The 22721-nt window shown below is 43.2% G+C and overlaps 2 protein-coding genes across 3 annotated transcripts in view; one reads left to right on the top strand and one right to left on the bottom strand.

Annotated features, from left to right (window-relative positions):
- Nucleotides 1-13027, bottom strand: part of CNOT6 (CCR4-NOT transcription complex subunit 6) — a 68577-nt gene extending 55550 nt beyond the window's left edge. For both annotated transcript variants that reach the window (XM_072728838.1, XM_072728839.1), the window contains exon 1: nucleotides 12898-13027. The gene's annotated coding sequence lies outside the window, so the exon portion shown is untranslated. The remainder of the gene's footprint in view (nucleotides 1-12897) is intronic.
- On the top strand, nucleotides 11846-20126 carry LOC140594834 (uncharacterized). Its single transcript, XM_072731920.1, has 6 exons — nucleotides 11846-12050; nucleotides 12668-13363; nucleotides 13550-13778; nucleotides 14047-14172; nucleotides 15116-15266; nucleotides 16537-20126. The coding sequence occupies exons 1-3, from the start codon at nucleotides 11846-11848 to the stop codon at nucleotides 13690-13692; spliced, it is 1044 nt and encodes a 347-aa protein (XP_072588021.1). The 3' UTR covers nucleotides 13693-13778; nucleotides 14047-14172; nucleotides 15116-15266; nucleotides 16537-20126.
- Nucleotides 20127-22721: the final 2595 nt, after the last annotated feature.

The raw sequence follows: 22721 nt of genomic DNA, 5'->3' as shown, positions 1-22721 counted from the left end.
CCACAGGTACACTGCAAAATTGTGCATAACAATAAATACAAGTTTAACCTGGATTCTGTTCCTACCAAGGCATGTATGACATTTAAAATGTTATATAAACGGGATCCCTGGGTGGCGCTGCGGTTTAGCGCCTGCCTTTGGCCCAGGGCACGATCCTGGAGACCCGGGATCGAGTCCCACGTCGGGCTCCCGGTGCATGGAGCCTGCTTCTCCCTCTGCCTGTGTCTCTGCCTCTCTGCCTCTCTCTCTCACTCTCTCTCTCTCTCTCTCTCTGTGTGTGACTATCATAAATAAAAATATAAAAAAGATGTTATATAAACACAATAACACAATAATTTGATACCTTAAAAAAACAAAAACTCTGACATTTTATTTTTTTAAAAGATTTTTATTTATTTATTCATTAGAGACACACAGAGAGAGAGGCAGAGACACAGGCAGAGGGAGAAGCAGGCTCCATACAGGGAGCCTGACATGGAACTCGATCCTGGGTCTCCAGGATCAGGCCCTGGGCTGAAGGCAGCACTAAACCGCTGAGCCACCCAGGCTGCCCAAAACTCTGAAATTTTAAATTAATAGTAATTATGGCTGAGATGGCAGGCCTAACCACACCCTGTAAATTACTTACCTTCTGTTTTTTCCAGGTTTATTAGTTGAATTCTAAACATGAAAAACATTGGACTCTCTGTTAATAAAAGCCACCAGCCCCCTTGTACTAGATTGTTAAGTCTCCTTTAGACCTGCTACAGCTCACTTTAAACCTCAATCATTCTGACTCTCAATGTCATCACTATTCGTTTTCTTTTTCCACCATGACTGATTAAAAGTTCACACAGACAATAAACCTCATTCAGGAGCTGTCCTTAGCAGCAAAACTACCACCACCACGTCTAGTTTCACTGTGGCCAACCAAGCATTTAAAAACCTCTGCAAAAAATAATAATAATAATAAAAATTTAAAAATTTAAAAAATAAATTAAAACCTCTGCAAAAGAGGACTATCCTAATCCAAAAAGCAAACTTAACTCCTAACTGTAGATCTGTAGAGTTCAAGGGCTACTCTCATAAATAACTAATGATACTACTGCAGGTATCTTACAACTCATGATAATTTCTCAAACAGGTATCTGAATTGGAGAGAAAGAATAAAAAGCTAGTGGAAAAAACAAGGTACCCAAAGGATCTTACTAAAAACTGAAATTGTCATCTTGGTCCTTCCTCTATGATCCCCACCCCAGTTTTCAAAGCCAGAAACAGGAGTACAATCCTTTACTTTTTCCCACCCAACCCCAGCCTTCACATCCAGTCCCCCAGCCCATTTTAACAACCTAAATCTTCCTCTCAATTGCCTGCCTCAATTTCCTAGGCTCTTTCTTCCCTGAGATATGAGCTAACCCAACAGTCTCAGACCCATGTTCTTCTGCTGTCCCTCAGCTCAAATGCAGCCTAAACACCACCCAGTGTGACCTCCTAAAAATACAAGTACTTACCTCCAGGTCCTAAAACCACATCTCCTTCATCTTTGTACCCGTAGACTGATACTGTGCTGACATAAAGGAGGCTAAAAAATGTGTTGAACTACACAGAGGAGACCCACACTCATTTACAAAACAGTTTTTTGACCCAACCTCTGCATGCCTCTCCAGTCTTATCCAATTCCCACTTACCTCTCACCACACTCCAGGCTTTAGCATATGCTGTTGCTTCTGCCTGAAATGCTGTTCTCCTCCCCTCCAGATACCTTAGGGATTCTAGGCATCTTCAAATGCCAATCAGATATCCAACTTCAAAAAGGTTCTTCTCCCCTATCCCTCCCAAACACAGGAGCTTATCATTCCCTGCTTTGAGCTATTCCGAACCTTGAAGATATTTCTATAAGAGTATCTTTAACTCCACCCTATTTTTTTTTTAACATCTCACCTACTCTAATACAGCTCCCTGTGTTTATATTTTAAATATTTTTATCTCTTCAGAGCCTGGCAAATAAGTTCTTGATGAGTAATTTTAAGCAAATAATTCTTAAAATTCAAGGAAAGAAGATGTGATAGTTAAAAAAAAAAAAGTGCAACATTTTGTAAGAGACAGGTGTATCAACAGAAGCAGTGCCAATTTTACCAGCAATAAGAAAAACTAATACCTAGGCTTCTAATCTTGAAGGCAAAATCTAGAAAAATCAGACAGAAAGGACCAAAAACTGAGAATACTGGTTCTAGGATAGCCTAGGATAAGAATCAAGGAGACAAACTTAAGGTTGAATTGTATAAACATAACCTTAGTGACATGCTCTAGCAAAATATGGGCAAATCCCGAACAAATGGGGGTAAGGGCAAAACTGCTGCATGCCTATCTGCCACAGGGCACTAGGCAGGAACAACCAATGTTATTTGAGCATTTAATTCTCGTGACAGGGCTATGCAGCCCTTTCATGTACATTATATCATTTAACCCTCAGGACTCCTGCAAATAAATACTATCATTCTCCTTACAAACACAGGGAAGGTCCAGAGAATAACTTACTTGCTTGTGGTCACAGAGATTCTAGTGGCACAACTATGATTTAAATCCAAGTTTGATCCACAAGTCTGTGCTCTCAACCATTAGTCATTTACCTGTATTATTCTCAATTTAATTCTCAAAGCAAGATAGATGCTATCCTAATTTTATTTTAAATTAAGACATAGGGTTTAAATAATTTGCTCAAGGTCACACACACTTGGTAAGTAATAGAGCTGGGGGTGTGAACCTAGTAAAATCTAGCCACAAAGCCCCCTCACCAACTCTAGAATTCTATCACTGATAAAGCCAAGATCTCATGTTCCATCTCCAAATATTGTATTGCTGAGACCATAAGCCCTCCAGTTTCCTTCTCAGATGTATCATCTTCCAGAGCTAGTCCACACCTGCCTTCTTTACTCCCAAACTCTGTCTAATACTCTAAGACAGAAGAGGTCAAACACTATCATCTCAGGATGCTTACACAGTCTTAAAAATTCACAAGTACCTCAAAGAGCTTTCATCTATGTGGGTTATACCTGTCAACATTTGCTGTCCTAGAAACCAGAACTAAGAAAATTCAAAATACCCATTAACTTGTTATATATAATAAACCTACCATATGTTAACAATTTATGAAAACTATTTTCAAAAACAAAGTAAAATTTCATAAAAAGAATGACACTGTCTTACATTGTTGCAAATCTCTTTAATGTATGACATACTTAAAGATAGCTGGATTTGCACATCTACTCTGAATCTCATCAGATATCACACATCATTTTTTTTTTTTGGCTTCTGGAAAAGTCCACTGTACACTTGTAAGAGAGTAAGAATGAAAAAAAACAAATACCATCTTAGTAATATCTCTAAGAACTATAGCCAACTCCTTCTCCCCCCAAAATCACATACACAATTTCCTTAATAAATCCTTAAGTAGTACAAAAATAAGTTTCAGGACAAATTGGTTTAACTAAAATTTCCAATCAATAAGACCTCTTTGGGGCACCTCAGTGGCTCAGTGGTTGAGCATCTGCCTTTGGCTTAAGTCATAATCCCAGGATCCTGGGATCGAGTCCCACATGGCCCTCATAAAGGCCCTCATAAAGTCCCACATAATCCCAGGGTCCTGGGATCGAATCCTCCCAAGGCCCATGTCTCTGCCTCTATGTCTCTCATGAGTAAATAAATAAAATCTTAAAAAAAAAAAAAAAAAAAAGGTCTCCTTGAAAACAAGGATCTTGAAATTATGGTAAAATATTCCTCCAAAAACACAGCTGAACAGCAGGATGTAGCAGTCAATACCAATCTCTAAAAGGAAAAGACTGGCAAACCCATCTGTATCCACAGTGCCCAACCCAGAACAGACCGCCTGTAACAGACGGACTACACTGCTGTTAAAACACAATTCTAACCATGTGCATGTGCCCAATAACACATGAATGAATATACAGAGTAGTACACAGAAGTTTCCTATGTGATAACCTCAAGAAGCCACCAATTTTAAAGGCCAAAACGGTTCAAATTCTAGCAATTTCATTCCACCCAATAAATTAACTCAAAATACAACCATAAAGACACCAAGTATAGGCCACTCACAAATTTCAACCCAAAATAAATACAAATATTTGCTAGGTTAGATTTTTATCTTCTACATTTGAAGTCAAACATAAAGTACAGAACAACATACTAAGACAAATGTGATCTGCCATCTAATCAGCAAAAACTGAGTGTTCACTTAATACAGTGTTATGCCAAAACCATGATTTGTGTGGTAAAACCTCACCAAGATCAAAAAGATAAGACAAGTGAGGCCATCAATCCTAAGTGTGCTCCTTAGCATGAGATTACCAACAACCATCCGGTTTACAGCTTCGGCACCAAATAACAGCTGATGGAAGCGAACAAAAATCTTTTCATTTCTCTATTTTTTTTTTCAGATTTTCCATAATCCATTTGCTTCTCCCTCTCTTTACAATGACTTGTAATAATATAGCTACCACTATTTAGTGAAGATTTGGGGCTCTTGAGGCACTCAATATTTATTCTAGCTGCTAATTCATATATACAATCACTTGGGAGGTTTTAACCCACTCATTCTTTTTTTTCCTCTTAAAGAAAATTATTGGGGATCCCTGGGTGGCTCAGCAATTTGGCACCTGCCTCCCTTTGGCTCAGGGTGTGATCCTCGAGTCCTGGGATCGAGTCCCACGTCAGGCTCCTGGCATGGAGCTTGCTTCTCCCTCTGCCTGTGTTTCTGCCTCTCTGTCTTTCATGAATAAATAAAATCTTAAAAAATAAAAAAATAAAATTATTCATGATATTGACCTTACAAATCATCAAGAAGCCTTTAATAACACTAAAATATTGCTCTAAAACTACTGAACGATGTTTCAGAAGCTTTGGAAAGAAATCTAGCGCAACTCTGTCCAAGTGGAGTTCCACTATACATGGCTTTTTTGACAGCATATGTGATTGCCTTTTCCTAAAACAGTGAAATGCTTTAAAAAACTGGATTTTGGACCAGCATGAATAGTATTCTTATGTGGACTTTCATGAGGTTTTTTATTTATAACCTAAAACAGAATCAAAAATAATAAGAATCTGCCAAGCAGCTCTATTTTATCAACATGATTAGCCACCAGTGTAAATGGTTATAAGTTTGGGGCAGCAACTGTGTCTCCCTGTATTTTTCAAATCTGTATCAAAGGTCCATTCCAAGCCACAGCACCATGAGTGTGTGTCAGGACAGAAGTGGGGGAAGTACAGTGAAATTAAGAATACAAACTAGAGTCAAACAGACCTATCTCAAGAAAGATGTGTTTACATTCACCTTTAAGATTAAAGCTTCCTCATTTACAAAGAAGCTATCTATCTCACAGTTTTGGTATGGCGATTAAATAAGATAACACATGTAAAGCACATTGTCTTTTACATTAGTAGCATTCAACAAAGCTATTTTTTTCCTGTGACTACAAATCCCTAAGTCTGAGTTTCTCTAGTTTCCCTAAAATTAGAAACCAAATGGTAATTCTTTAAATGTCCCAAATAAAGTACGGTTTTCACTTTCAACAATTTTAAATGAAAATATATGAAAAGCTGTTGTTCCACAAAACATGGCAGTTGGCTTCATCAGATACTGTTTTATGATGCTGTGGTATTTACATAGAACTAACTATACCGTCTTCTGAAAGAAAAAACTGCCCCCCAAAAAGCTCAGTGCAAATAATATTTTTGACTTAACATGAATTCATCTTCATTTCTGCTTGGTCTTTAATTAGCAGGGACTCCTCTAATACCCTTTTTCATCTATCCCACTCACACGTCCCCCACTCAAAATCTGCCTAGTTAAAAAACCTATATACAACAGCTAGATGAATGGAGAGAATCACCTGTAATGCTCTTTTTGGATAAAAGATCACGGATTAATTTCTGCTTGGCTAGATCTCCACATGCTTACTTTTTAAGGTATATTTTTGTAGCAAATGACTTTGAAAGAAAATGACTAAGCCTAATGATTCCTTCTCTCTCTCTTTTTTTTTTTTTAAAAGATTTTTATTTATTTATTCATGAGAGAGAGAGAGGCAGAGACACAGGCAGAGGGAGAAGCAGGCTCCATGCAGGGAGCCCGATGTGGGGAACCCATCCCAGGTATCCAGGATCACGCCCTAGGCCGAGCTAAACCACTGCGCCATCCAGGGATCCCTAATGATTCCTTCTTTGATACTATTCTACATTTAGGGGCACCTGGGTGGCTCAGTTCGTTAAGTGACCAACTCCTGATTTTTAGCTCAGGTCATGATCTCAGAGTGGAGGGATCTAGCCCTGTGTGGGCTCTGTGCTCAAAGGGGAGTTGGCTTCAAAGTTCTCTCTCCCTCTCCCTCTCACACTCTTACTTGCACTCCCCCTCTCTAAACCAAAATAATAATAATAAAATAAAAATAAAAGTGCATCAGACACTTCACTCAACTCTGGACTATTGAGCACAGGAAAAACACAAACCTAGCAAGGGGTATGAAAAGCAAATGTTAGTCTTCCAGTAATTTAAGACTGAAAGTTCTAACATTATGATTTTACATCAGATCTACCTCCAATGAGGAAAATTTTCTTGTTTTTGAAATCACAAAGAAAATAACTTCATGTGACCAAAGTCAATCATTTCAGCCAATCATATCAGGGAAAAGCCTAATATATATAGATATATATATGTTAGATATCTATCTATCTATCTATCTATATATATGTTTTTAATATATATATATATATATTAGAAATTCATTTCCTCGGTTTTGGACTTAAAGAAAACATAAGACTGAAAAATATAGGTGTCGACCTTCTCTCAATCCCGTCTTCTTCTTTAAACTATTACCTTCTTTCCCTCTTTTCCACTTTAAATTTTTCAAACAGCAGTCTATAAACTTTTTCTTAACCTCCCATTTGCTCAAAACCTAACCTAGAGTCTGACTCGCACGCTCCCAAGTCCCAGAAAAATTTTCTCTGCTTATATTCACCTAACCGCCAAATCCTATTAAACCATTCTCAGAGCTCATCCTATCCTAAACCTGGCCATCACTAGTCACCACTGAAAACACCCTCTTGCTCAGCGCTTCTACTTCTCTTAGCATCTGTAATTTTGCTCTCTCCTATTCTCCTACCTCTTTAATCATTTTATTGCAGTCCTGTCCAAAATGTAATATTGGCTTTTTCTTTTTTTTTTTTATATTGGCTGTTTCTAAGGGTTCCCTTGGCCCTCTCCTTTTCCTCTTCTATATTAACGTGAGCTCCATGAGTAAGTTTCACACTTACATGTACTTTCATTCTCAGCACATGCAAAAATGCTCAACTGATTCTCAAATGGGAACCCTACCACCCCCAAAAAGGTGAAAAGCATTTGTTCATACACTCTTCCCAAGTGATGCTCTAAGTTCCAACACTAACTATATAGTAGTCAAATCTATAAAATCCCTAAGCACTCTCTGGTCCAGATAATACTTATTAGACATACCCACCTAAATATCCAACAGGCCATGTGAAACTGAAGAATCAAAAGCAAGCCATTCCACTTTCCTTGTCCAAACCTGCTCTTCTTCCTCTACTTCCCAAGTTAAACCATACCAAGTTATCCAAGCTAAAAAACTTCTGAATGGTACGCTATTTTTGTAACTCATCGCTAATCTATCCCTAATTCTGTTATCTTTCAAACTTATCTGATCCTTTAAAAAAAAAAGATTTTATTTATTCATTCATGAGAGACAGAGAAAGAGGCAGAGACATAGGGAGAGGGAGAAGCAGGCTCCCTATGGGGAGCCCAATGTGGGACTGGATCCAGGGACCCCAGGATCACGACCTGAGCCGAAGGCAGACACTCAGCCACTGGGCCACCCAGGTGCCCCATATTTATCTTATTCTTTTCCAGCTCCTATTATGTCCCTGACCTCTCACAAGGACTTAAATGAACTCTTTGACCTCAGTTTCTTGACCCCTTTCATCTAACCTCCACATTTTTACTATGTGTCTCCTAAAAAAGTGTGTCACAATTTCCCCACTCCTATCCAGTTAACCTCTCAATGGATCCCCATTATAGACAGACAGAAGTCCTAACATTTAAAGAAAAAGCCTAAGACTATTCACTGACTGTTTCTGGCCACCCCTCCTGTCCTCATCCTTGCATCTTGTTTCACAGTCCAAGTTGTATGTAACCTCACTTTGCACATGCACATCCCCTTCTCCAGGAAAAGTCCTACTCAGCCTGACAAGTGCCTATTCACCCTTCAAAACTCAGCTCAAAGACCTCTAAGATGACTCCATCAAGTTTCCCAAACAAAATTAGCTGTTCCGGAATCCCTGGGTGGCTCAGCGGTTTGGCGCCTGCCTTCGGCCCAGGGCATGATCCTGGAAACCCCGGATCGAGTCCCACGTCAGGCTCCCTGCATGGAGCCTGCTTCTCCCTCTGCCTGTGTCTCTGCCTCTCTCTCTCTGTATGTCTCTCATGAATAAATAAATCTTAAAAAAAAAAAAAAATTAGCTGTTCCTTCCTCAGCATGGCCCAAATGCTTTGTATATTCCTCATTACTGTATAATCTGATGAGTGCTTTATTGGATCATTCGTCTTTATACCCCACTATAAATCCACTTGGGACAAAAGACCATAAGCCCCATAAGGATAGCAAGTCTATACATGGCGCCTGACATATGGGTGTTTGAGTATTTTTGGAACCAAGTTTTAGTACTATCTTAAAATGCTGTATTCACGTATAATTAGTTCTGCTATATTGCTTGTTCTGAAATGTGAATTTGTTCCAACGTGATTGATATATCAGGGAATGTGAGCACAAAGTGAAATTCTCATTTGCATACCATTTATCTGCATCTAATGCACTAGATGAAGGTAGAAAACTGCACCTAGCTAAAATGAGCTGTGCAGAAACAAACAAAACACACATACCTCAAACACTATCTGCCCCATGAGTTCGCTATGTGTGTGATAAGCCACACCCACCCACCCATATCTGGAGTTACTCTTAACATTCCATGTTAACCTTCAGGTAACCATGTAACCATGTTACCATTCAGGTAACCTGCCTTCTACCATTTCACAGAAACTCACAAGCAGCAAACCTTTCCATGCCCCTCTCCACAAGCAAAACTTTCTCAATGTAAAGTGTCCCATTTATTACAGCATTTATATATTGATTCCTTAACCATTTCACATGTCTAAAACCGTGTTACCATTTTCATCAGGTTTATTTTTAACAATAAGCCACTAAGTTTTTTAGTGTTGTGTTTTGATTTCATTTTTTCCTTTGGGCCTATAGTTTTTACTGCACAATTTTGCATAGCATGGTAACTTTCATGAACCTCTATGCTGCTTCACAGCAGAGTGGGCTACATAAACTATCAGCTCTATGATGAACTCTTAGACTTTAAGAAAATTTCAATATTCCAACTGCAGTAAGTTACTGGAGAGAAAATTCTGCCCTCCCACAAGATTCACATACATACAGCCCATGTCCCAGCAGACTATTAGGACAGTCACAACCTTTAAACTTGGTGTCCCTCACTTCTAGTGAGCAGAGGGTGGTTTTCTCCAGCTTAAGCTCTACAGTATGCCTAAGCCTAGCTCAAAAAACAAATGCCCGAATTTTCAAGTGTACCATTTTATGGGTTTCATTATTTTGACTGCTTTTAACTTCTAAAACATCCTGACATTTTGATTTCAAATAACCCTCTATTATAAAGCAATTGGCCAAACCCTCAAGTTCGTTATATAAGGAACACAACAGACACTATATCCAGGTTAAAAAGATTGAGAGTCACTAACTCCATACTGTCTCAAAAGTGACTTTATATTTTATATGTAGGGCCTCCACTAAATCCTCCACACTGGATGTCAAAGTGGTCTATTAAATCACCTTGCTCCCCTAATAAAAATATTTCGGCTCCTCCCTTTTGGGATAAAGATAAACTTCATGTTTAGTTGAGCAAACACCATCCTTCAAAACCTAGGACACACACCTCTCCAGTCACTCTCTTGTTCTAGTACACCTCACTACTGGCCTTACCCCAACTCTTGTCATCTCAGTACACTCACCACTCTCTTCCATTTAAAATGATCCCCTCTCCCTAGTTTGACAAACATCTATTCCAGGTCATTTTCTGTAAGCTGCTCACACGTCTTCCACAAATGTAATGATCCTTTCTTCTATTCTCTCATTGCACTATGTACACCTTCTATGCCTATAGACTACATGGCAAAAACTGAGTAGAATTCATTTTTGAATTCTCTGAGTCCAACACTGTACCCAGAATATGCTATTCCTTGACACATAAATGAAGTTATCAAGAAAATACAGATGGATGAAGGAGAGGTAAAGGCCAGAGAAGCGGTAAGGTTAAGGCAACGTATGTATAAGTCCCCATTTTGGACACAAGTAACTTTCTCCTCTTTAATATTTGTTCAAATACTAAAATATGGTGCATTCCACTGTACTCTAATGCGCCAGCCTCTGTATAAATAAGTTTACAGTTTATTCAGTATTTCTTAATTTCATATAGCATTTTCTTAATCACACTTTGTTGTAAAATGGCTACTTGGTAAAGTGAGTAGCAGCCAAGTTTAAGGAAACAAGTACATCAAGATGGAAGCTAAGGATTAACACTGAAATCGGAACATTTTTCTAGACAATAACATTAAGTTCCATTCACAACAATAAAGCATATACAAGTACTGCATACCTACAAATCCAAGCCTTTTCTGCATTAAAATACATGTCCTTAGCTGAACCTATTTGGACCTTTCCAAAGCGATAAACACTTTAAAAGCAGAGCTTCTCGGGGGCTCATGAGTAGCTCAGTGGTTGATCCTGGGATGGAGTCCACAGGGAGTCTGCTTCTCCCTCCATGTCTCTGACTCTCTCTCTCTGTCTCTCAAGAATAAATAAAATCTTAAAAAAAAAAAAAAAAAGGAAGGGCTTCCCAACCAGTCTACTCTGCATATGGGGAAGTTGCCAGTGTGCAAATATTGGTCTCTTGCCCTTATGACCCAAGGTCTACAGCTGTGAGCACCACTGACCATTTATTCCAGTATGCCTTACATACATTATGCCTTTCATTGCACTAGGATCTGAAAAATGCTTAAGCTTCAAACAATGTAAGAAGGTTAACATGTACCTAGTGGAATGCCTAAGCACTGACCGAAATCTGAATTTATCACTACAAGTACAGTGGGCAAATTCCTTTAATGCCTTTATCTGCAGCCAGGACCAAGTTCTATAACCAACTTAACAGTCTGAAATTTCACAAAAATTGTAGGTTTAATTTGCCACCAAGATTTAAGAAACCTGAAAACACCTACAAACCAAGTATGTATTCAAAGGGTTTCTTCATCCACATTACCACTGATTGAGACACTTCTGAAGCTATGCACGAATCAACTCTCAGAGCAAATCTTCTCAGTCTCACAAGAAAACTTGTCTTCTATTCCATTCTTGTTTTGACTACTTTAGTATCTTGTTTAACTGCGAACTGAAGAGACACAACTACCACAAATAATTTCTACCCATTAAAACACCTTCTGCCCTCCCAAAAGAACTAATCTCCAGCAAATACCTCATATACTCATGTGCTTTCCCTCTTCACTGCAAGCACATTGGCCAAGTCACTTGAATGAACCTTTCTAGGTCTGTTTCCATAGTCGTAGCTTTTCAAATATTGTTTAAAGCATATTGACTAGACTAGATCACTGGTCAAAAAAATATGAAGCAATTTTAACTCTAACAGACATCACATTCTGAAGACTGTGACAACTGTTCTGACAGCAATTACAAAGAAAATCTTCAAAACCTTTTGATCTATGACCACATCAGCCCGGAAAGCCTGCAGAACTGTTCTGGAATGGCAAACCCTAGCGTCCTGTGAAAAACAATCAGTGCCATCACCCGCCGTTTTATTTTTCACTAGTTCATACTCCCTCTCTTCCTCCCTAAAACGAAATTTCCAGACACAAGAATGTAAGAAATTCCATACTAGCACTGATGAGACAACGGACCTAGAAAACAGTAAGTGTGGGAACTCAAATTCAAGCAGATTATTTAAATTACCTCAGCTCAACACAGTAAATGCAAGATGGGTCAAGCAAGGGTACTTGCACAATGTTGTCATCTGCGGCAACAGTTAAAGAAACGATTACAGGTGTTCCTTAGCAGGCTCTCCGGGGGGAAAGGGAGGGAGAAAAGTGTCAAAGAGAAAAAGTTTCCAAAGAAAATAACGATCGGTGTTTAGAAATAAAAAGGGAGACACGCGGTCGGGGTGACGGGAGAAAACTGCTTCCAGTAAGTTCTGAGCGATACCAGAAATCTCTCCATCGGGTGCTAAGGGCCTCTTGAATCAGGTCGCTGTCAGTCCCGCCCACTTCCCCCAAATCTGCGTTCAAATGAATTTGAAATACTTTCGGGTTAGGGGGTCAACCGCTGGTTGACCGCGTCGCGGTAGCTGCGAAGTTCCACACTCCACGACGCACGATCCCACACAGCCACTCCTCCAAAGTTGCCACCCATCCCGGCCAAGAGTCGCGGATACCCCCCGCCGCCCCCGGCGCGCCCCGCCCCGCCCCGCCCCGGCGCGCCCCGCCCCCGCCCGCGCCCCCGCCCCCGCCCGCGCCCGCGCCGTCAATCAGCACCCCCCGCCCCCCGGGCTGGGCGCGGGGGCGCGGCCTGGGAGCTGGCCGGATCGGCACGGCGGCACTCGGAGGCCCCCAACAGCCGCCGCTTCGGCCGAGCTGCGGGCTCGCCAGCCTCACACTCAAACCGCCCGCGCCGTGGCCCCGCGCGCCACGACCGAGCGGGCCCCGCGCGCGGCCAGTGCGGGGAGCGGCGCCCGGCCGGGCCTCGGGCCCGCCTTGCTCACCTCTCGGGGTGCGCCGCCTTCCTCCGCCGCTGCCGCCGCCTCCTCCCGGTGAGTGCAGCGGGGTCTGACCTGTGGAACCACCATACCAGTCCCGCCCGCCGCTGCAGCGCCGCCGCCGCTCCTCCGCCGCCTCCGCCGCCTCAGCCGCCGCTCTTTGTTCCCCCTTCGAGCGCCACCGCGTCAGCCGCCCCGACGGGCCACCGCTACGCCCTCCCGCCCCCTCGGCCTCCCGCCTCGCCCTCCTCGCTGCGCCCGCTGCCGCCCTCGCCTCCGCGCCGCCGACGCCGCCTCCACCGACGCCGCCGCCTCCTCCTTCGCGCCCCCCTCGTTTTCATTGAAAGCAAACAAGCATCATGGCGGCGGCCGCCGTCCCCCAGCCAGCGAGCACCCGGCCGCCGCCGCCGCTCCAACATCCCGGCCGCCCATTGGCCGCCGCTGCCGGGCGCGACCATTCGCTGCGCGGCGGGTGGGTCGCGCCCCAAGCCCCGCCCCCTGGCCCCCCTCCGCGCTGGGCGGCGATGGGCCGGCCCGGCGCTCTCCTGGCCCGCTCCGCCCGCTCGCCGCTCTGCTCGGTGCTGTCCCGCGGGGTCCCTGCTCTGCCTCGGCTGCCCTCCGCTTTGCCATCCATCCTCTTTTCCTTCTCTTGTCCCAGGCTGTTCACTTTTGTTTGCTGTCTCCCCACCGTTTCCTCGGCCTCCTTCCCCTTCGTGCCCCTGTCCGTTGGCGGGGATGCGGGGCGGCTCGCAGACGACTTCAGCGGCGCCTTCATCTGCCGGAGGAGACCCGCGACCGTGAGCGGTCGCTGCGGCTTCTTGCCTCCAACCGGCAGGAAAAGCGTTAACTAGCGCCCCGGGTCGGCCCGTTCACGGCCGAGCAGTACAGTAAGTAGGTTGTGGTGGGGGGTCCCAGCCAGAGCCCCGGCCCGAGGGCGGCCTTCGGAAGCCAGGCTGCGGGCAGCCGCGGGCGCAGCGGGTTAGCGCCGCCTGCAGCCCGGGGCGTGATCCCGGAGGCCCGGGCCCGGGATCGGGATGAGTCCACGTCGGGCTCCCTGCTGCCTCTGCCCCTGCCCCTCGCCTCTCTCTCTCTCTTTCTGTCTCATGAATAAATAAATAAAATGTTTTTAAAAAGAAATGAAGCTGTTGTCCTTAGGTGGCGACGGAAGGCGAGCAGAGATCACTGGGGATGGTGCTTGCTTCGGGGCACGTTCCTGACAGGTGCTGAGCCCCCGTGCTGGAGCCAGACTGTACAGAGGAATCCGGCCCCACCCTGGCCCTAGTAAGTTCCCCGTCTAGGCCAAGAGAGACGTCCAACAAACATTCTTTAGAGAGGCATGCATGGGGAAAGGATGGCCGCCCGTCCACCTACCAAGGATAGGCAAGCAGGGATGGGTCACTGGCTCCTGGAAAAGTCAGCCCTGAAGAAATAAACGGGTGTGAGATTGGTTCCGGAAATTAACAGTAGCAAAGAAGTGAGACACTCCCTCAGGGAAGATGGACTTGGGCTAGGAGGTTATGGGAAATGGATGGCTGCTTGCTGCCGAGGTGCAGAGGAGAGTAGGAAGAGCGAGGAAAAGAGGAAGGACCGAAGCTGCTGGAGTTCCGTGCTTGTTTCTCCAGCATGGCCTTGGGATGGTCCTTACCTGTATTCTTCCAAAAAGTCAAGTGACAGCCTAGTCCTCAAGTGCCAGAGGACACTGGAGGGAGGGGGCTGGGCAGCACCAAAAGCCCAGCAGGGGTGAGGGATTGATAAGACAAGTGCAGACTGACCCCTAAGCATTCCTGTCCATACGCTCCAACCCCAGACCACCAAGTACTGGCGTCCAGCTCCTGCTATTCAGTATCACCTACCTGAGGGACTGATAGCCATCTAGGTCTCTCCCCCCACTTAAGCACTGTGCCCTAGCAACCGATGCTGTAGCCTGGACAGACAGGTGCCTTTTGGTAATTCATCCACCTAGAGGGAGCTACTTTTTATAATCGGCACAGTGTATATGGAGGATGGGAAATCATAACGAAAAACTTAGTGCATAAAACAACTTTTTTATATCTTATGATTCTGGTGTCCAGCTAGACAGTTCTACTGGTCTCACTGGAGGTCTCTCATGCCTATACCTGAGGTGGTGGCTAGGGATTGGATGTCTGCCATCTCAGGGCCCCCTGGTGAGAACTGTATCTCTGTGTAATGTGTCATTCTGCTTTTCTGTGGCCTCTTCCTCCAGCAGGTTATTCTAGATGTCCTACTTGGCAACCTAGCGCTCCATGAGGAAGGAAGAAGAAGCTGGCAGGCCTTCTGAGGAATATCATGTTCTCTGTATTCTATTGGTCAAAGCAGTCACAAGCCCAAGCCAGATTCAAGAAGAGAAGATATAAGTAAGTCAGGAGCTGCATGCACATACAGGGAGGATAGACTTATTCGGGGCCATCTCCTTAGGCTAGGTACCACAGAGAAGGTACCAGTGGTGGCCCTCCCTAAGCACATCTTGTTCTCTGTGAAGAGAAACCATCAAATGCCTCACCTTTCCAGATCCAGATCAAAGAGCCTCATGTGTTAGGTAAGACTTCCCCATTGCAAGTTATAAAACCCCAACTCAAATAGGCTTTATGCAGCAAGAGGTCATTTATGAAAAAAAAACAAACAAACAAACAAACAAAAGAGGTCATTTATGTACACAGATGTCATGTAACTGAAAAGTTCAGGCATCATAAGATGTCCTCAAAAATCAGTCTGACTCCCTCACTCTGCTCCTCTGCTCTGCTCCTCCACACTAGTGTCCTCACAGACTTTTGACCAGGCAAGGAAGATGGCCACCAGCATCTGCTTCTACCAGATTCTACCAGTTTCTCCATGTGGATAGAGTACTTCTTTCCTCATGGTTCCAGCAAAAAGCCCAGGACAGTCTCTCACTGGCCTGGCCTGGCCTAAGCCCCATCTCTGTGTAACAAGGCATGAGGTCAGCCCTTCATGAACCAAATGTATTGAGACGGGGCAAGGGATTCCTTGGGGAATGTTGAGGACAGCTAAAGAACAGGAGCAGATTCCATCTCACACCTCTGAGATGGCTTCCCTGGTTAGAGTTGGTCACTGTCTCCTCAGCTCTCCACCCTCTGTCCCTCCATTAGGGGACTTAGCAGAAGATGCTCTTATGTCTCCTGCCATGCTGTGAGCTCGCATATAAGTCTGACTCACGTTGTCGCCTCCATGCCACTAACTGGGATTGCTTTTGAGGCTTTCCAACCTGCAGGCTTTCCCAGTTTCTTCCTCTCTGTTATGAGAACCTTGGCCACTCATCTTTGGTAATCTGATGCTTTCTCTCAGGGTGGAGACTTGCTGGCTAGGGACCAGAACTGATGACCAAGATCTCTGACTCCCCAAAGACATGGATCCACCCTAGTCATCTGTCTCTTTTTCTCTGGGCTCAAGGCCTTCAGGTCACGGTTTTCTTCAGAAAGGTCCCTTGTCCATTGTTTTAACCTGCGGTTGGTTGAAAACTGTACTCAAACAGCTGTAAGACAAGAAAGGAATTAGCTGGCCTAAACAGCTTTAAAAGGCCAGGAAATAGACATCAGCTTTAGGTGTGGCTTGATCTGGGGGCTAATGCCACTCAGTTCTGCTCACCTCCATGTTGGTTTTTATCATCAGGGACCACACTGAAGCAGAGTGGATGCCAGCTCCTGCCAGACTCCATAGACATCTGGGCCTGCCTCATTTCCATCCCTGAACCAAATGCCACATTCAGGGCAATGTTCCATCCTGGCCAGGAAGATGTCACATGCCCACTCTTGGACCTGGATTATCTTCAACATCACTCAAAGCATATATGAAAAGAACTGGTGGGGGGAGAGAATCCCCCCAAAAAACTGAGGCTACTGTTTGTCGAAGAAAGGAATAGATGTAGAAAGGCAGAAAGAAGCAGAGGTCCAAGGCCTCTGTATCAGCTGTACCTGCTCAGACCTCCTGCTAGTTGCTTCTCTGGGAACCCATCCAGTCCTGGTTCAACTACCAGTACACAGTGAGGAGAAAGTGCCTTGGTGCCTCAGAATGTGGGAGACAGGGTGGGGTTCTCCCATTTCAGAGCTTGGATTCTCTACCTGAAGACTCACTGTAAAGAAGCAGTGAGAACAGGCAAAGGCTGCAAATCCATTTCTGTTTTCAAGTGTATTTTTTTTCTAAGGTTGTATAAGTAATTTGCGGTCATGGTTTCAAAAATGCTTAAAACCAGGACACCTGGGTGGCTCAGCGGTTGAACATCTGCCTTTGGCTCAGGGTGTGATTCCCGGGGGTCCAGGATCAAGTTCCTCATCAGGCTCCCCACCAGGAGCTTGCTTCTCCCTCTGCCTATGTCTCTGCCTCTCTCTCTCTCTGTGTGTGTCTCACATGGATAAACAAATAAAATCTTAAGAAAAACAAAAAACTTCAAAAATGATTAAAACCAAACAGCAGAAAGGCATGAAGAAGAAAATTAATGTCTCATCTCTGGCCCTACTCCAGCCACACTCTCTAGTAAGATTTGAATTAATTACAAAGCTTTGGCCTTAAATAACAAAACAAAACAAACACACCAAAACCCCTTCAAATATGCTTACTGGATGAGGTGCTTACTGACTCTGAGACTGCAAGTCCAAACAGGGTTATTTGATTCAAATTCTATGGGCAGATTCATCACTGATACTACTACCCTGGGTAAAAAATATTTTGTTCCTTTGCTACTTATTATGGGACATATGGGGTGTTGGAGTGATGGCAGGAGACCAATTGTGGGTCTCTCCAGAGATGGTAGGGGCCATGGGGCTTCATTGGGAGGGGCTGAGGTGACAGAGTCTCCAGAGTCTTAATGTGTAATTTGATTTATGGTCACTCTGAATTTGTTAGGATTTATTCAGTTTCTGGAATAGCCTGACTCATAATTAAGCAGAAATGGGAACTTACTGCCTCAGGGTAATGCTAGCTGCTATAATAAACAAATACAAAATATCTTGCTCATGTAACAACTCTTATCAGCAAACGAGTTTCTTGCATGTAGTGATTCAGGGACCTGGGGACCCAAGCTCCTTCCTCTTGTGGATTTGTCATCCCTAGTTCAAGAGTTTTTGTGGGGGTGGGGGGCGGTCCAGGTACTCCTTAGGGATCTGTGCCTAGACCTCAAGGTAGGATGCTGTGAACCCAGATGAAAAAATTTTCACATTTCCTGCCATTTTGAATCTAGGTAACAATCCCAGTAGAATAAGTAGTACTTGTATCACCAGTGGAAACCCCAGCCTGACAGTTTAATATTCTATCCTATTAGTTGGGGAGATCTCCCCTCCCCCAGTTAATTGTTTCTTTTTTGATTGGGGTGAAATTCACATAACTTAAAATTAACCATTTTTTTAAAGATTTTATTTATTTGAGAGAGTGAGAGAGCACACGCAGAGGGAGCGGCAGAGGGAGAAACAGGCTTCCCACTGAGTAGGAGCCCAATGTGGGGCTTGATCCCAGGACCCTGAGATCATGACCTGAACAGAAGGCAGACGCTTAACCGACTGAGCCACCTGGGCACCCCAAATTAACCATTTTAAAGTTTGCAATTCAATGATATTTTGTGCTTTCACAATGTTGAGTAACCCTCTCTCTCTAGTTTGAAAACATTGTCTTCATCCTAACAGAAAATGTTGGGGATATCCTGAAATATCATTTTCATTCATTTACTACTTCGAAAATGCAGTAGCTATTAGAGCCTCCAGTAGATCTTGTGATTTGATATGCTATTCAAATGCATAGAAATTATGTCATAATAGAATATCTTGGTAACCATATTTCAGTGTAACTGATTTCCTTTGTAATCCTATGTATCATATTTAATGCTTTTTATAAGACATTATTCTGTCTTTATAATGTCTTTAGAAGACATTATTCTGTCATTATTCTGTAAACAGGGGTTTACAGACTTTACCAGACTACCAAGGTGGCTTGTGGCATAAAAAGCATTAAGAATCCCTGCCCTAGGCTTTGGAGCCCTCTGTATCCCCCTGGTAAACAGGGCAGAGATGGAGAGAAGCCTAAGTGCTTCTTAACTAGCTTAGCTTGAAGTTACTCATAGCACTCCTTCCCATGCTCTGCTGGCGAGAACTAGTCATGTATCCCACGAAATGCAAAAAAGCCTTGGGAAAGATTTCACAAGCTTAGAACTTGATTCTGTCTGAGCAGCTGCTTCTCAGCAACGAACCTATACAAATGGAAGGAACAGCATGAATTTTGTTGAACAGACGACCATCTCAGCCACGGTCATCCCTCTGTGTACCAGATATCCACATGCATGCTTCTTCTAACAAAGGGAGCCTCCTCTTCCCAACCCCAAAGAAGCCCCCATCTATTGCTGCCTCCTTCCCTTAGCCCTCCTGCTGTCCTGCTGCCTGGAACTTGAAGCTACCATCTTTGACCATAAGAATGAGCCCACAACGTCAGAATAAGAATGGAAGCTGGAAGAAACCTAGTTGCTGAGCATTTTATGACGGAGATACACAATACCAGCTCAAGGCTAAATTCTTCCAGAATCAAAGTGTATCTTTGGCTGGAAATAAGATTGATGCCCCATCATGCAGAAACCAAAAGCTTGCTGGGAGAAAGGTAGACTGAGAGTGTTGCCTTTCAAACTGAGTTGATTATTTAAAAAATAGCCTCAGTTTCATTAGGTTGTGAAATTTGGTAATGAGCAGACCACAAAAGCAAATAAGGAAATGACTCAATTCCTAAGATTTTAAAACTGTGTCCAAGCAATATCTTTGGCTATGAGTACTTTCATATGGAATTAATAAAGTGTGAATAGAATGGAACCCTACTAGGTTTTGGAGGGAAATATATTGCCAAGAGAACCACCAATATGGCCCATGACTCCGCAATTTTTAACCCTGTAAGCAACACCCAATTTCTCAAATCTGCACCAGCCGGAAGCAGGCACTCTAATTCCCAAGTCTAATGTGAACACTAAAGATAACGTACCTTGTAGAAGGCAGGGGTAAAGCTGTAGAGGCCAGTGGACAAAGGACTGCCAGGTGGGCTGACCAACAACTTACTCTACCTCCAGAGAAGTGTTCCTAGAAAACCAGATGGGCAAGAACCAGTTACTGCTGTATAGCTAACCATCCTCCCATTTTCCTCTTTTTAAAGTTATTTTAAAGAGGCCAAATGGCTAACTTGTATTGCGACTACAGGATAACTCTTCTTCCAGAATAAAGATGAAATTTTCCAACATCCCTTCAGTTGCCAGCATTCTTACAGCTGTGTAGGAATAAATATTGAGACACCCTCTGCTTTACTCTCATCAGAGAATAAAAAAACCCCAGAGTGGGGGAGGGGCAAACACCTGGCTGAGCAGAGTAGAGGAGGGGACCTGGGGTCTGATTTCTTCTGAGTGCTTTCTTTCATTTTTGGTTTTAGCCTCTCTTACATTTAAAAAATAACAACAACAACAACAACATAATTTTCAGTTGAATATGTAGCTGATGCCAATTTCTGAGACTTTTGAAGATTTTGAAGTTTTGCTGTGCTTATTTTCCTTTATGGAAGTTTCTTTCCAGCTTAAAAAAAAACACTTTTCATTTTGAATTAATTATAGAATCACATGAGATTGCAAGGAAATGTGTAAAGAGGTCCCATGCACCCTTCACCCAACCTCCCCTGATGCTCACATCTTGTAGAGCTCTAGTTCAATATCAAAACCAGAAACTTGACATGAGGCACAAATCATCGAGTTTATTCAGATTGTACCACTTTACATATACTTGGCTATGCAAGCGTACATGTACGTGTGGCTCTATGCAATCTTGTCATGTGTGTAGCTTCATGGAACCACCACCACAGTCATGATACTTAATTATGCCATCACCTCAAGACTTCCTGCAATGTGCTTTTACAGACATGTCCTCCCCTTCCCCACCCGTCCCTAGCCCAGGTCAACCACTAACCTCATCTCTCTAATTATGTTCTTTCACAAGGGCCATATAGGTGGAATTATGCAGCATGTATCCTTTGGTGATGGCTTGGCATAACTTCCTTGTGGTTCATTTGAGTTGTTGTAACAATAGTTGTTTTTATTACTAAATACTGTTCCACGGTATGGATATACCACAGTTTATTTAACCATTCATCAGTTGAAAGGCATTAAGGTCATCCCCAGTTTGGGGCTATTATGCATAAGCCTGCTAGAACATTCACGCACAACATTCACATACAACTTTCCGCTAAAAATGAGCTCTCACTCTTCTGTGATAAAGGCTAGAGAGTGTCATCGCTGGCTCATGTGATAACTACATTTTTAGTTCTTTTTTTTTTAAGATTTTATTTATTTATTCATGACAGACACAGAGAGAGAGAGAGGCAGAGACACAGGCAGAGGGAGAAGCAGGCTCCACACAGGGAGCCCAATGTGGGACTCGAGCCCGGGTCTCCAGGATCACGCCCTGGGCTGAAGATGGTGCTAAACTGCTGGGCCACTGGGGCTGCCCATACATTTTTAGTTCTAAAAGGAACTGCCAAACCATTTTCCAGAGTGGCCATATGTTTCAAGTGTATTACCTAGGGTGAGGTACAGGGAGGCCAGACACAGATCAAATGAGAAAAAACAAAGAATTTTATGGTATTGTTGACCCAGGCTCATTGGGAGGAATATAACACACCATGTAGGTGTAGGGCTACATGGGGAAGCACCAGGATTGGGCAGGAGGCAGAAAGAGGGCAGTTATGGGCAATTGTGTTTGTTGTGATTTCTGCAGGAAAAAAATGGGCAAGGCAAGGTTAAATAAGTTTTGGATTAGCTTATTTGAATCATTTTGGTGGGTTCTGGGGCATAGGAGCTGTCCTTGGTCGTCTGGTACCTGGCCCCGGGGTAATTAAGGCAGGTGTATAGTGGGCAGAAGATTGATAGCTCAATAAAGAGGGTGGCTGGGGTGCAGGCATAATTGGATGCTCCAAGAGAACTGATTAGCCTCCAGCCAGCATTTTTTTAGCCAGACAGCATTTTTAAAAATTATATTATCCTGTATTATTTCACATTATTTCACTCATACCTCACTGGGGAGTGATCCAGTTTCTCCCTGTCTTTATTAGCATTTGTGTTATTACTAGTTTTCATTTTGGTCATTCTGATAGGCATGTGGTTTTAGTTGGCATTTTTCTAACAGTTAATGATGTTGAACATCTTTCCATTAGCTATCTGCTTATTTGCCTCTCTATGCCTTCTTTGATGAAATGCCTCTGTGTGTCTTTTGCCCATTTCCTAATTGGATTGTTTGTCTTTTTAATGTCAGGTTTTTAGAGTTCTCTGTGTATTCTAGGTGCAAGTCCCTTGTCAGATATGTAACTGGCAAATATTTTCTCCCAGTCCACAGTTTGTGTTTTCATACTCTTAACAGGGTCTATGACGGAGCAAAAGTTTTAAAATTTGATGAGATCCAGTTAGTCTTTTCATGAATCATGCTCTTGGTATCAAATATAAGAAGGCTTTGCCAGAATATTTTGTCAGACTACAGAATATGAATACAGAATATTTTCTCTTATTTTTTTTAGAAGTTTTATAGCTTTACATCTTACATTTAAGTCCATGATCCATTTTGAGTTAAAATTTATATAAAATGGGAGGCTCAGTTCAAGGGTTTTATTTGCTTTTATGTTTTGGCTATGAATGCACAATTGTTCCAGTACTATTTACTGAAAAGGTGGGCCATCTCTGAATTGCTTTTGTTCCCTTGTCAAAAATTAATTGACAAAAATTAATTGTGGATCTGTTTTTTTTGTTTGTTTTGTTTTTTGTGGATCTGTTTTTTAACTCTCTTTCTGTTCCATTGATCTAT

This window comes from Vulpes vulpes, chromosome 12 (genome assembly GCF_048418805.1).
Source record: "Vulpes vulpes isolate BD-2025 chromosome 12, VulVul3, whole genome shotgun sequence".
NCBI classification, from domain to species: Eukaryota; Metazoa; Chordata; class Mammalia; order Carnivora; family Canidae; genus Vulpes; species Vulpes vulpes.
The sequence above is the reverse complement of the archived record's forward strand: the minus strand, read 5'-3'. Positions and strand labels throughout refer to the sequence as shown.

Excerpts from the sequence above, each read along its gene's own strand:
- LOC140594834 (XM_072731920.1), top strand. The coding sequence starts at position 11,846 with ATGACCACATCAGCCCGGAAAGCCTGCAGAACTGTTCTGGAATGGCAA. Across the intron at positions 12,051-12,667 it reads GACAACGGACCTAGAAAACA|CACCCCCCGCCCCCCGGGCT; the intron begins GTAAGTGTGGGA and ends GCCGTCAATCAG. Across the intron at positions 13,364-13,549 it reads GACCATTCGCTGCGCGGCGG|GCTGTTCACTTTTGTTTGCT; the intron begins GTGGGTCGCGCC and ends CTCTTGTCCCAG.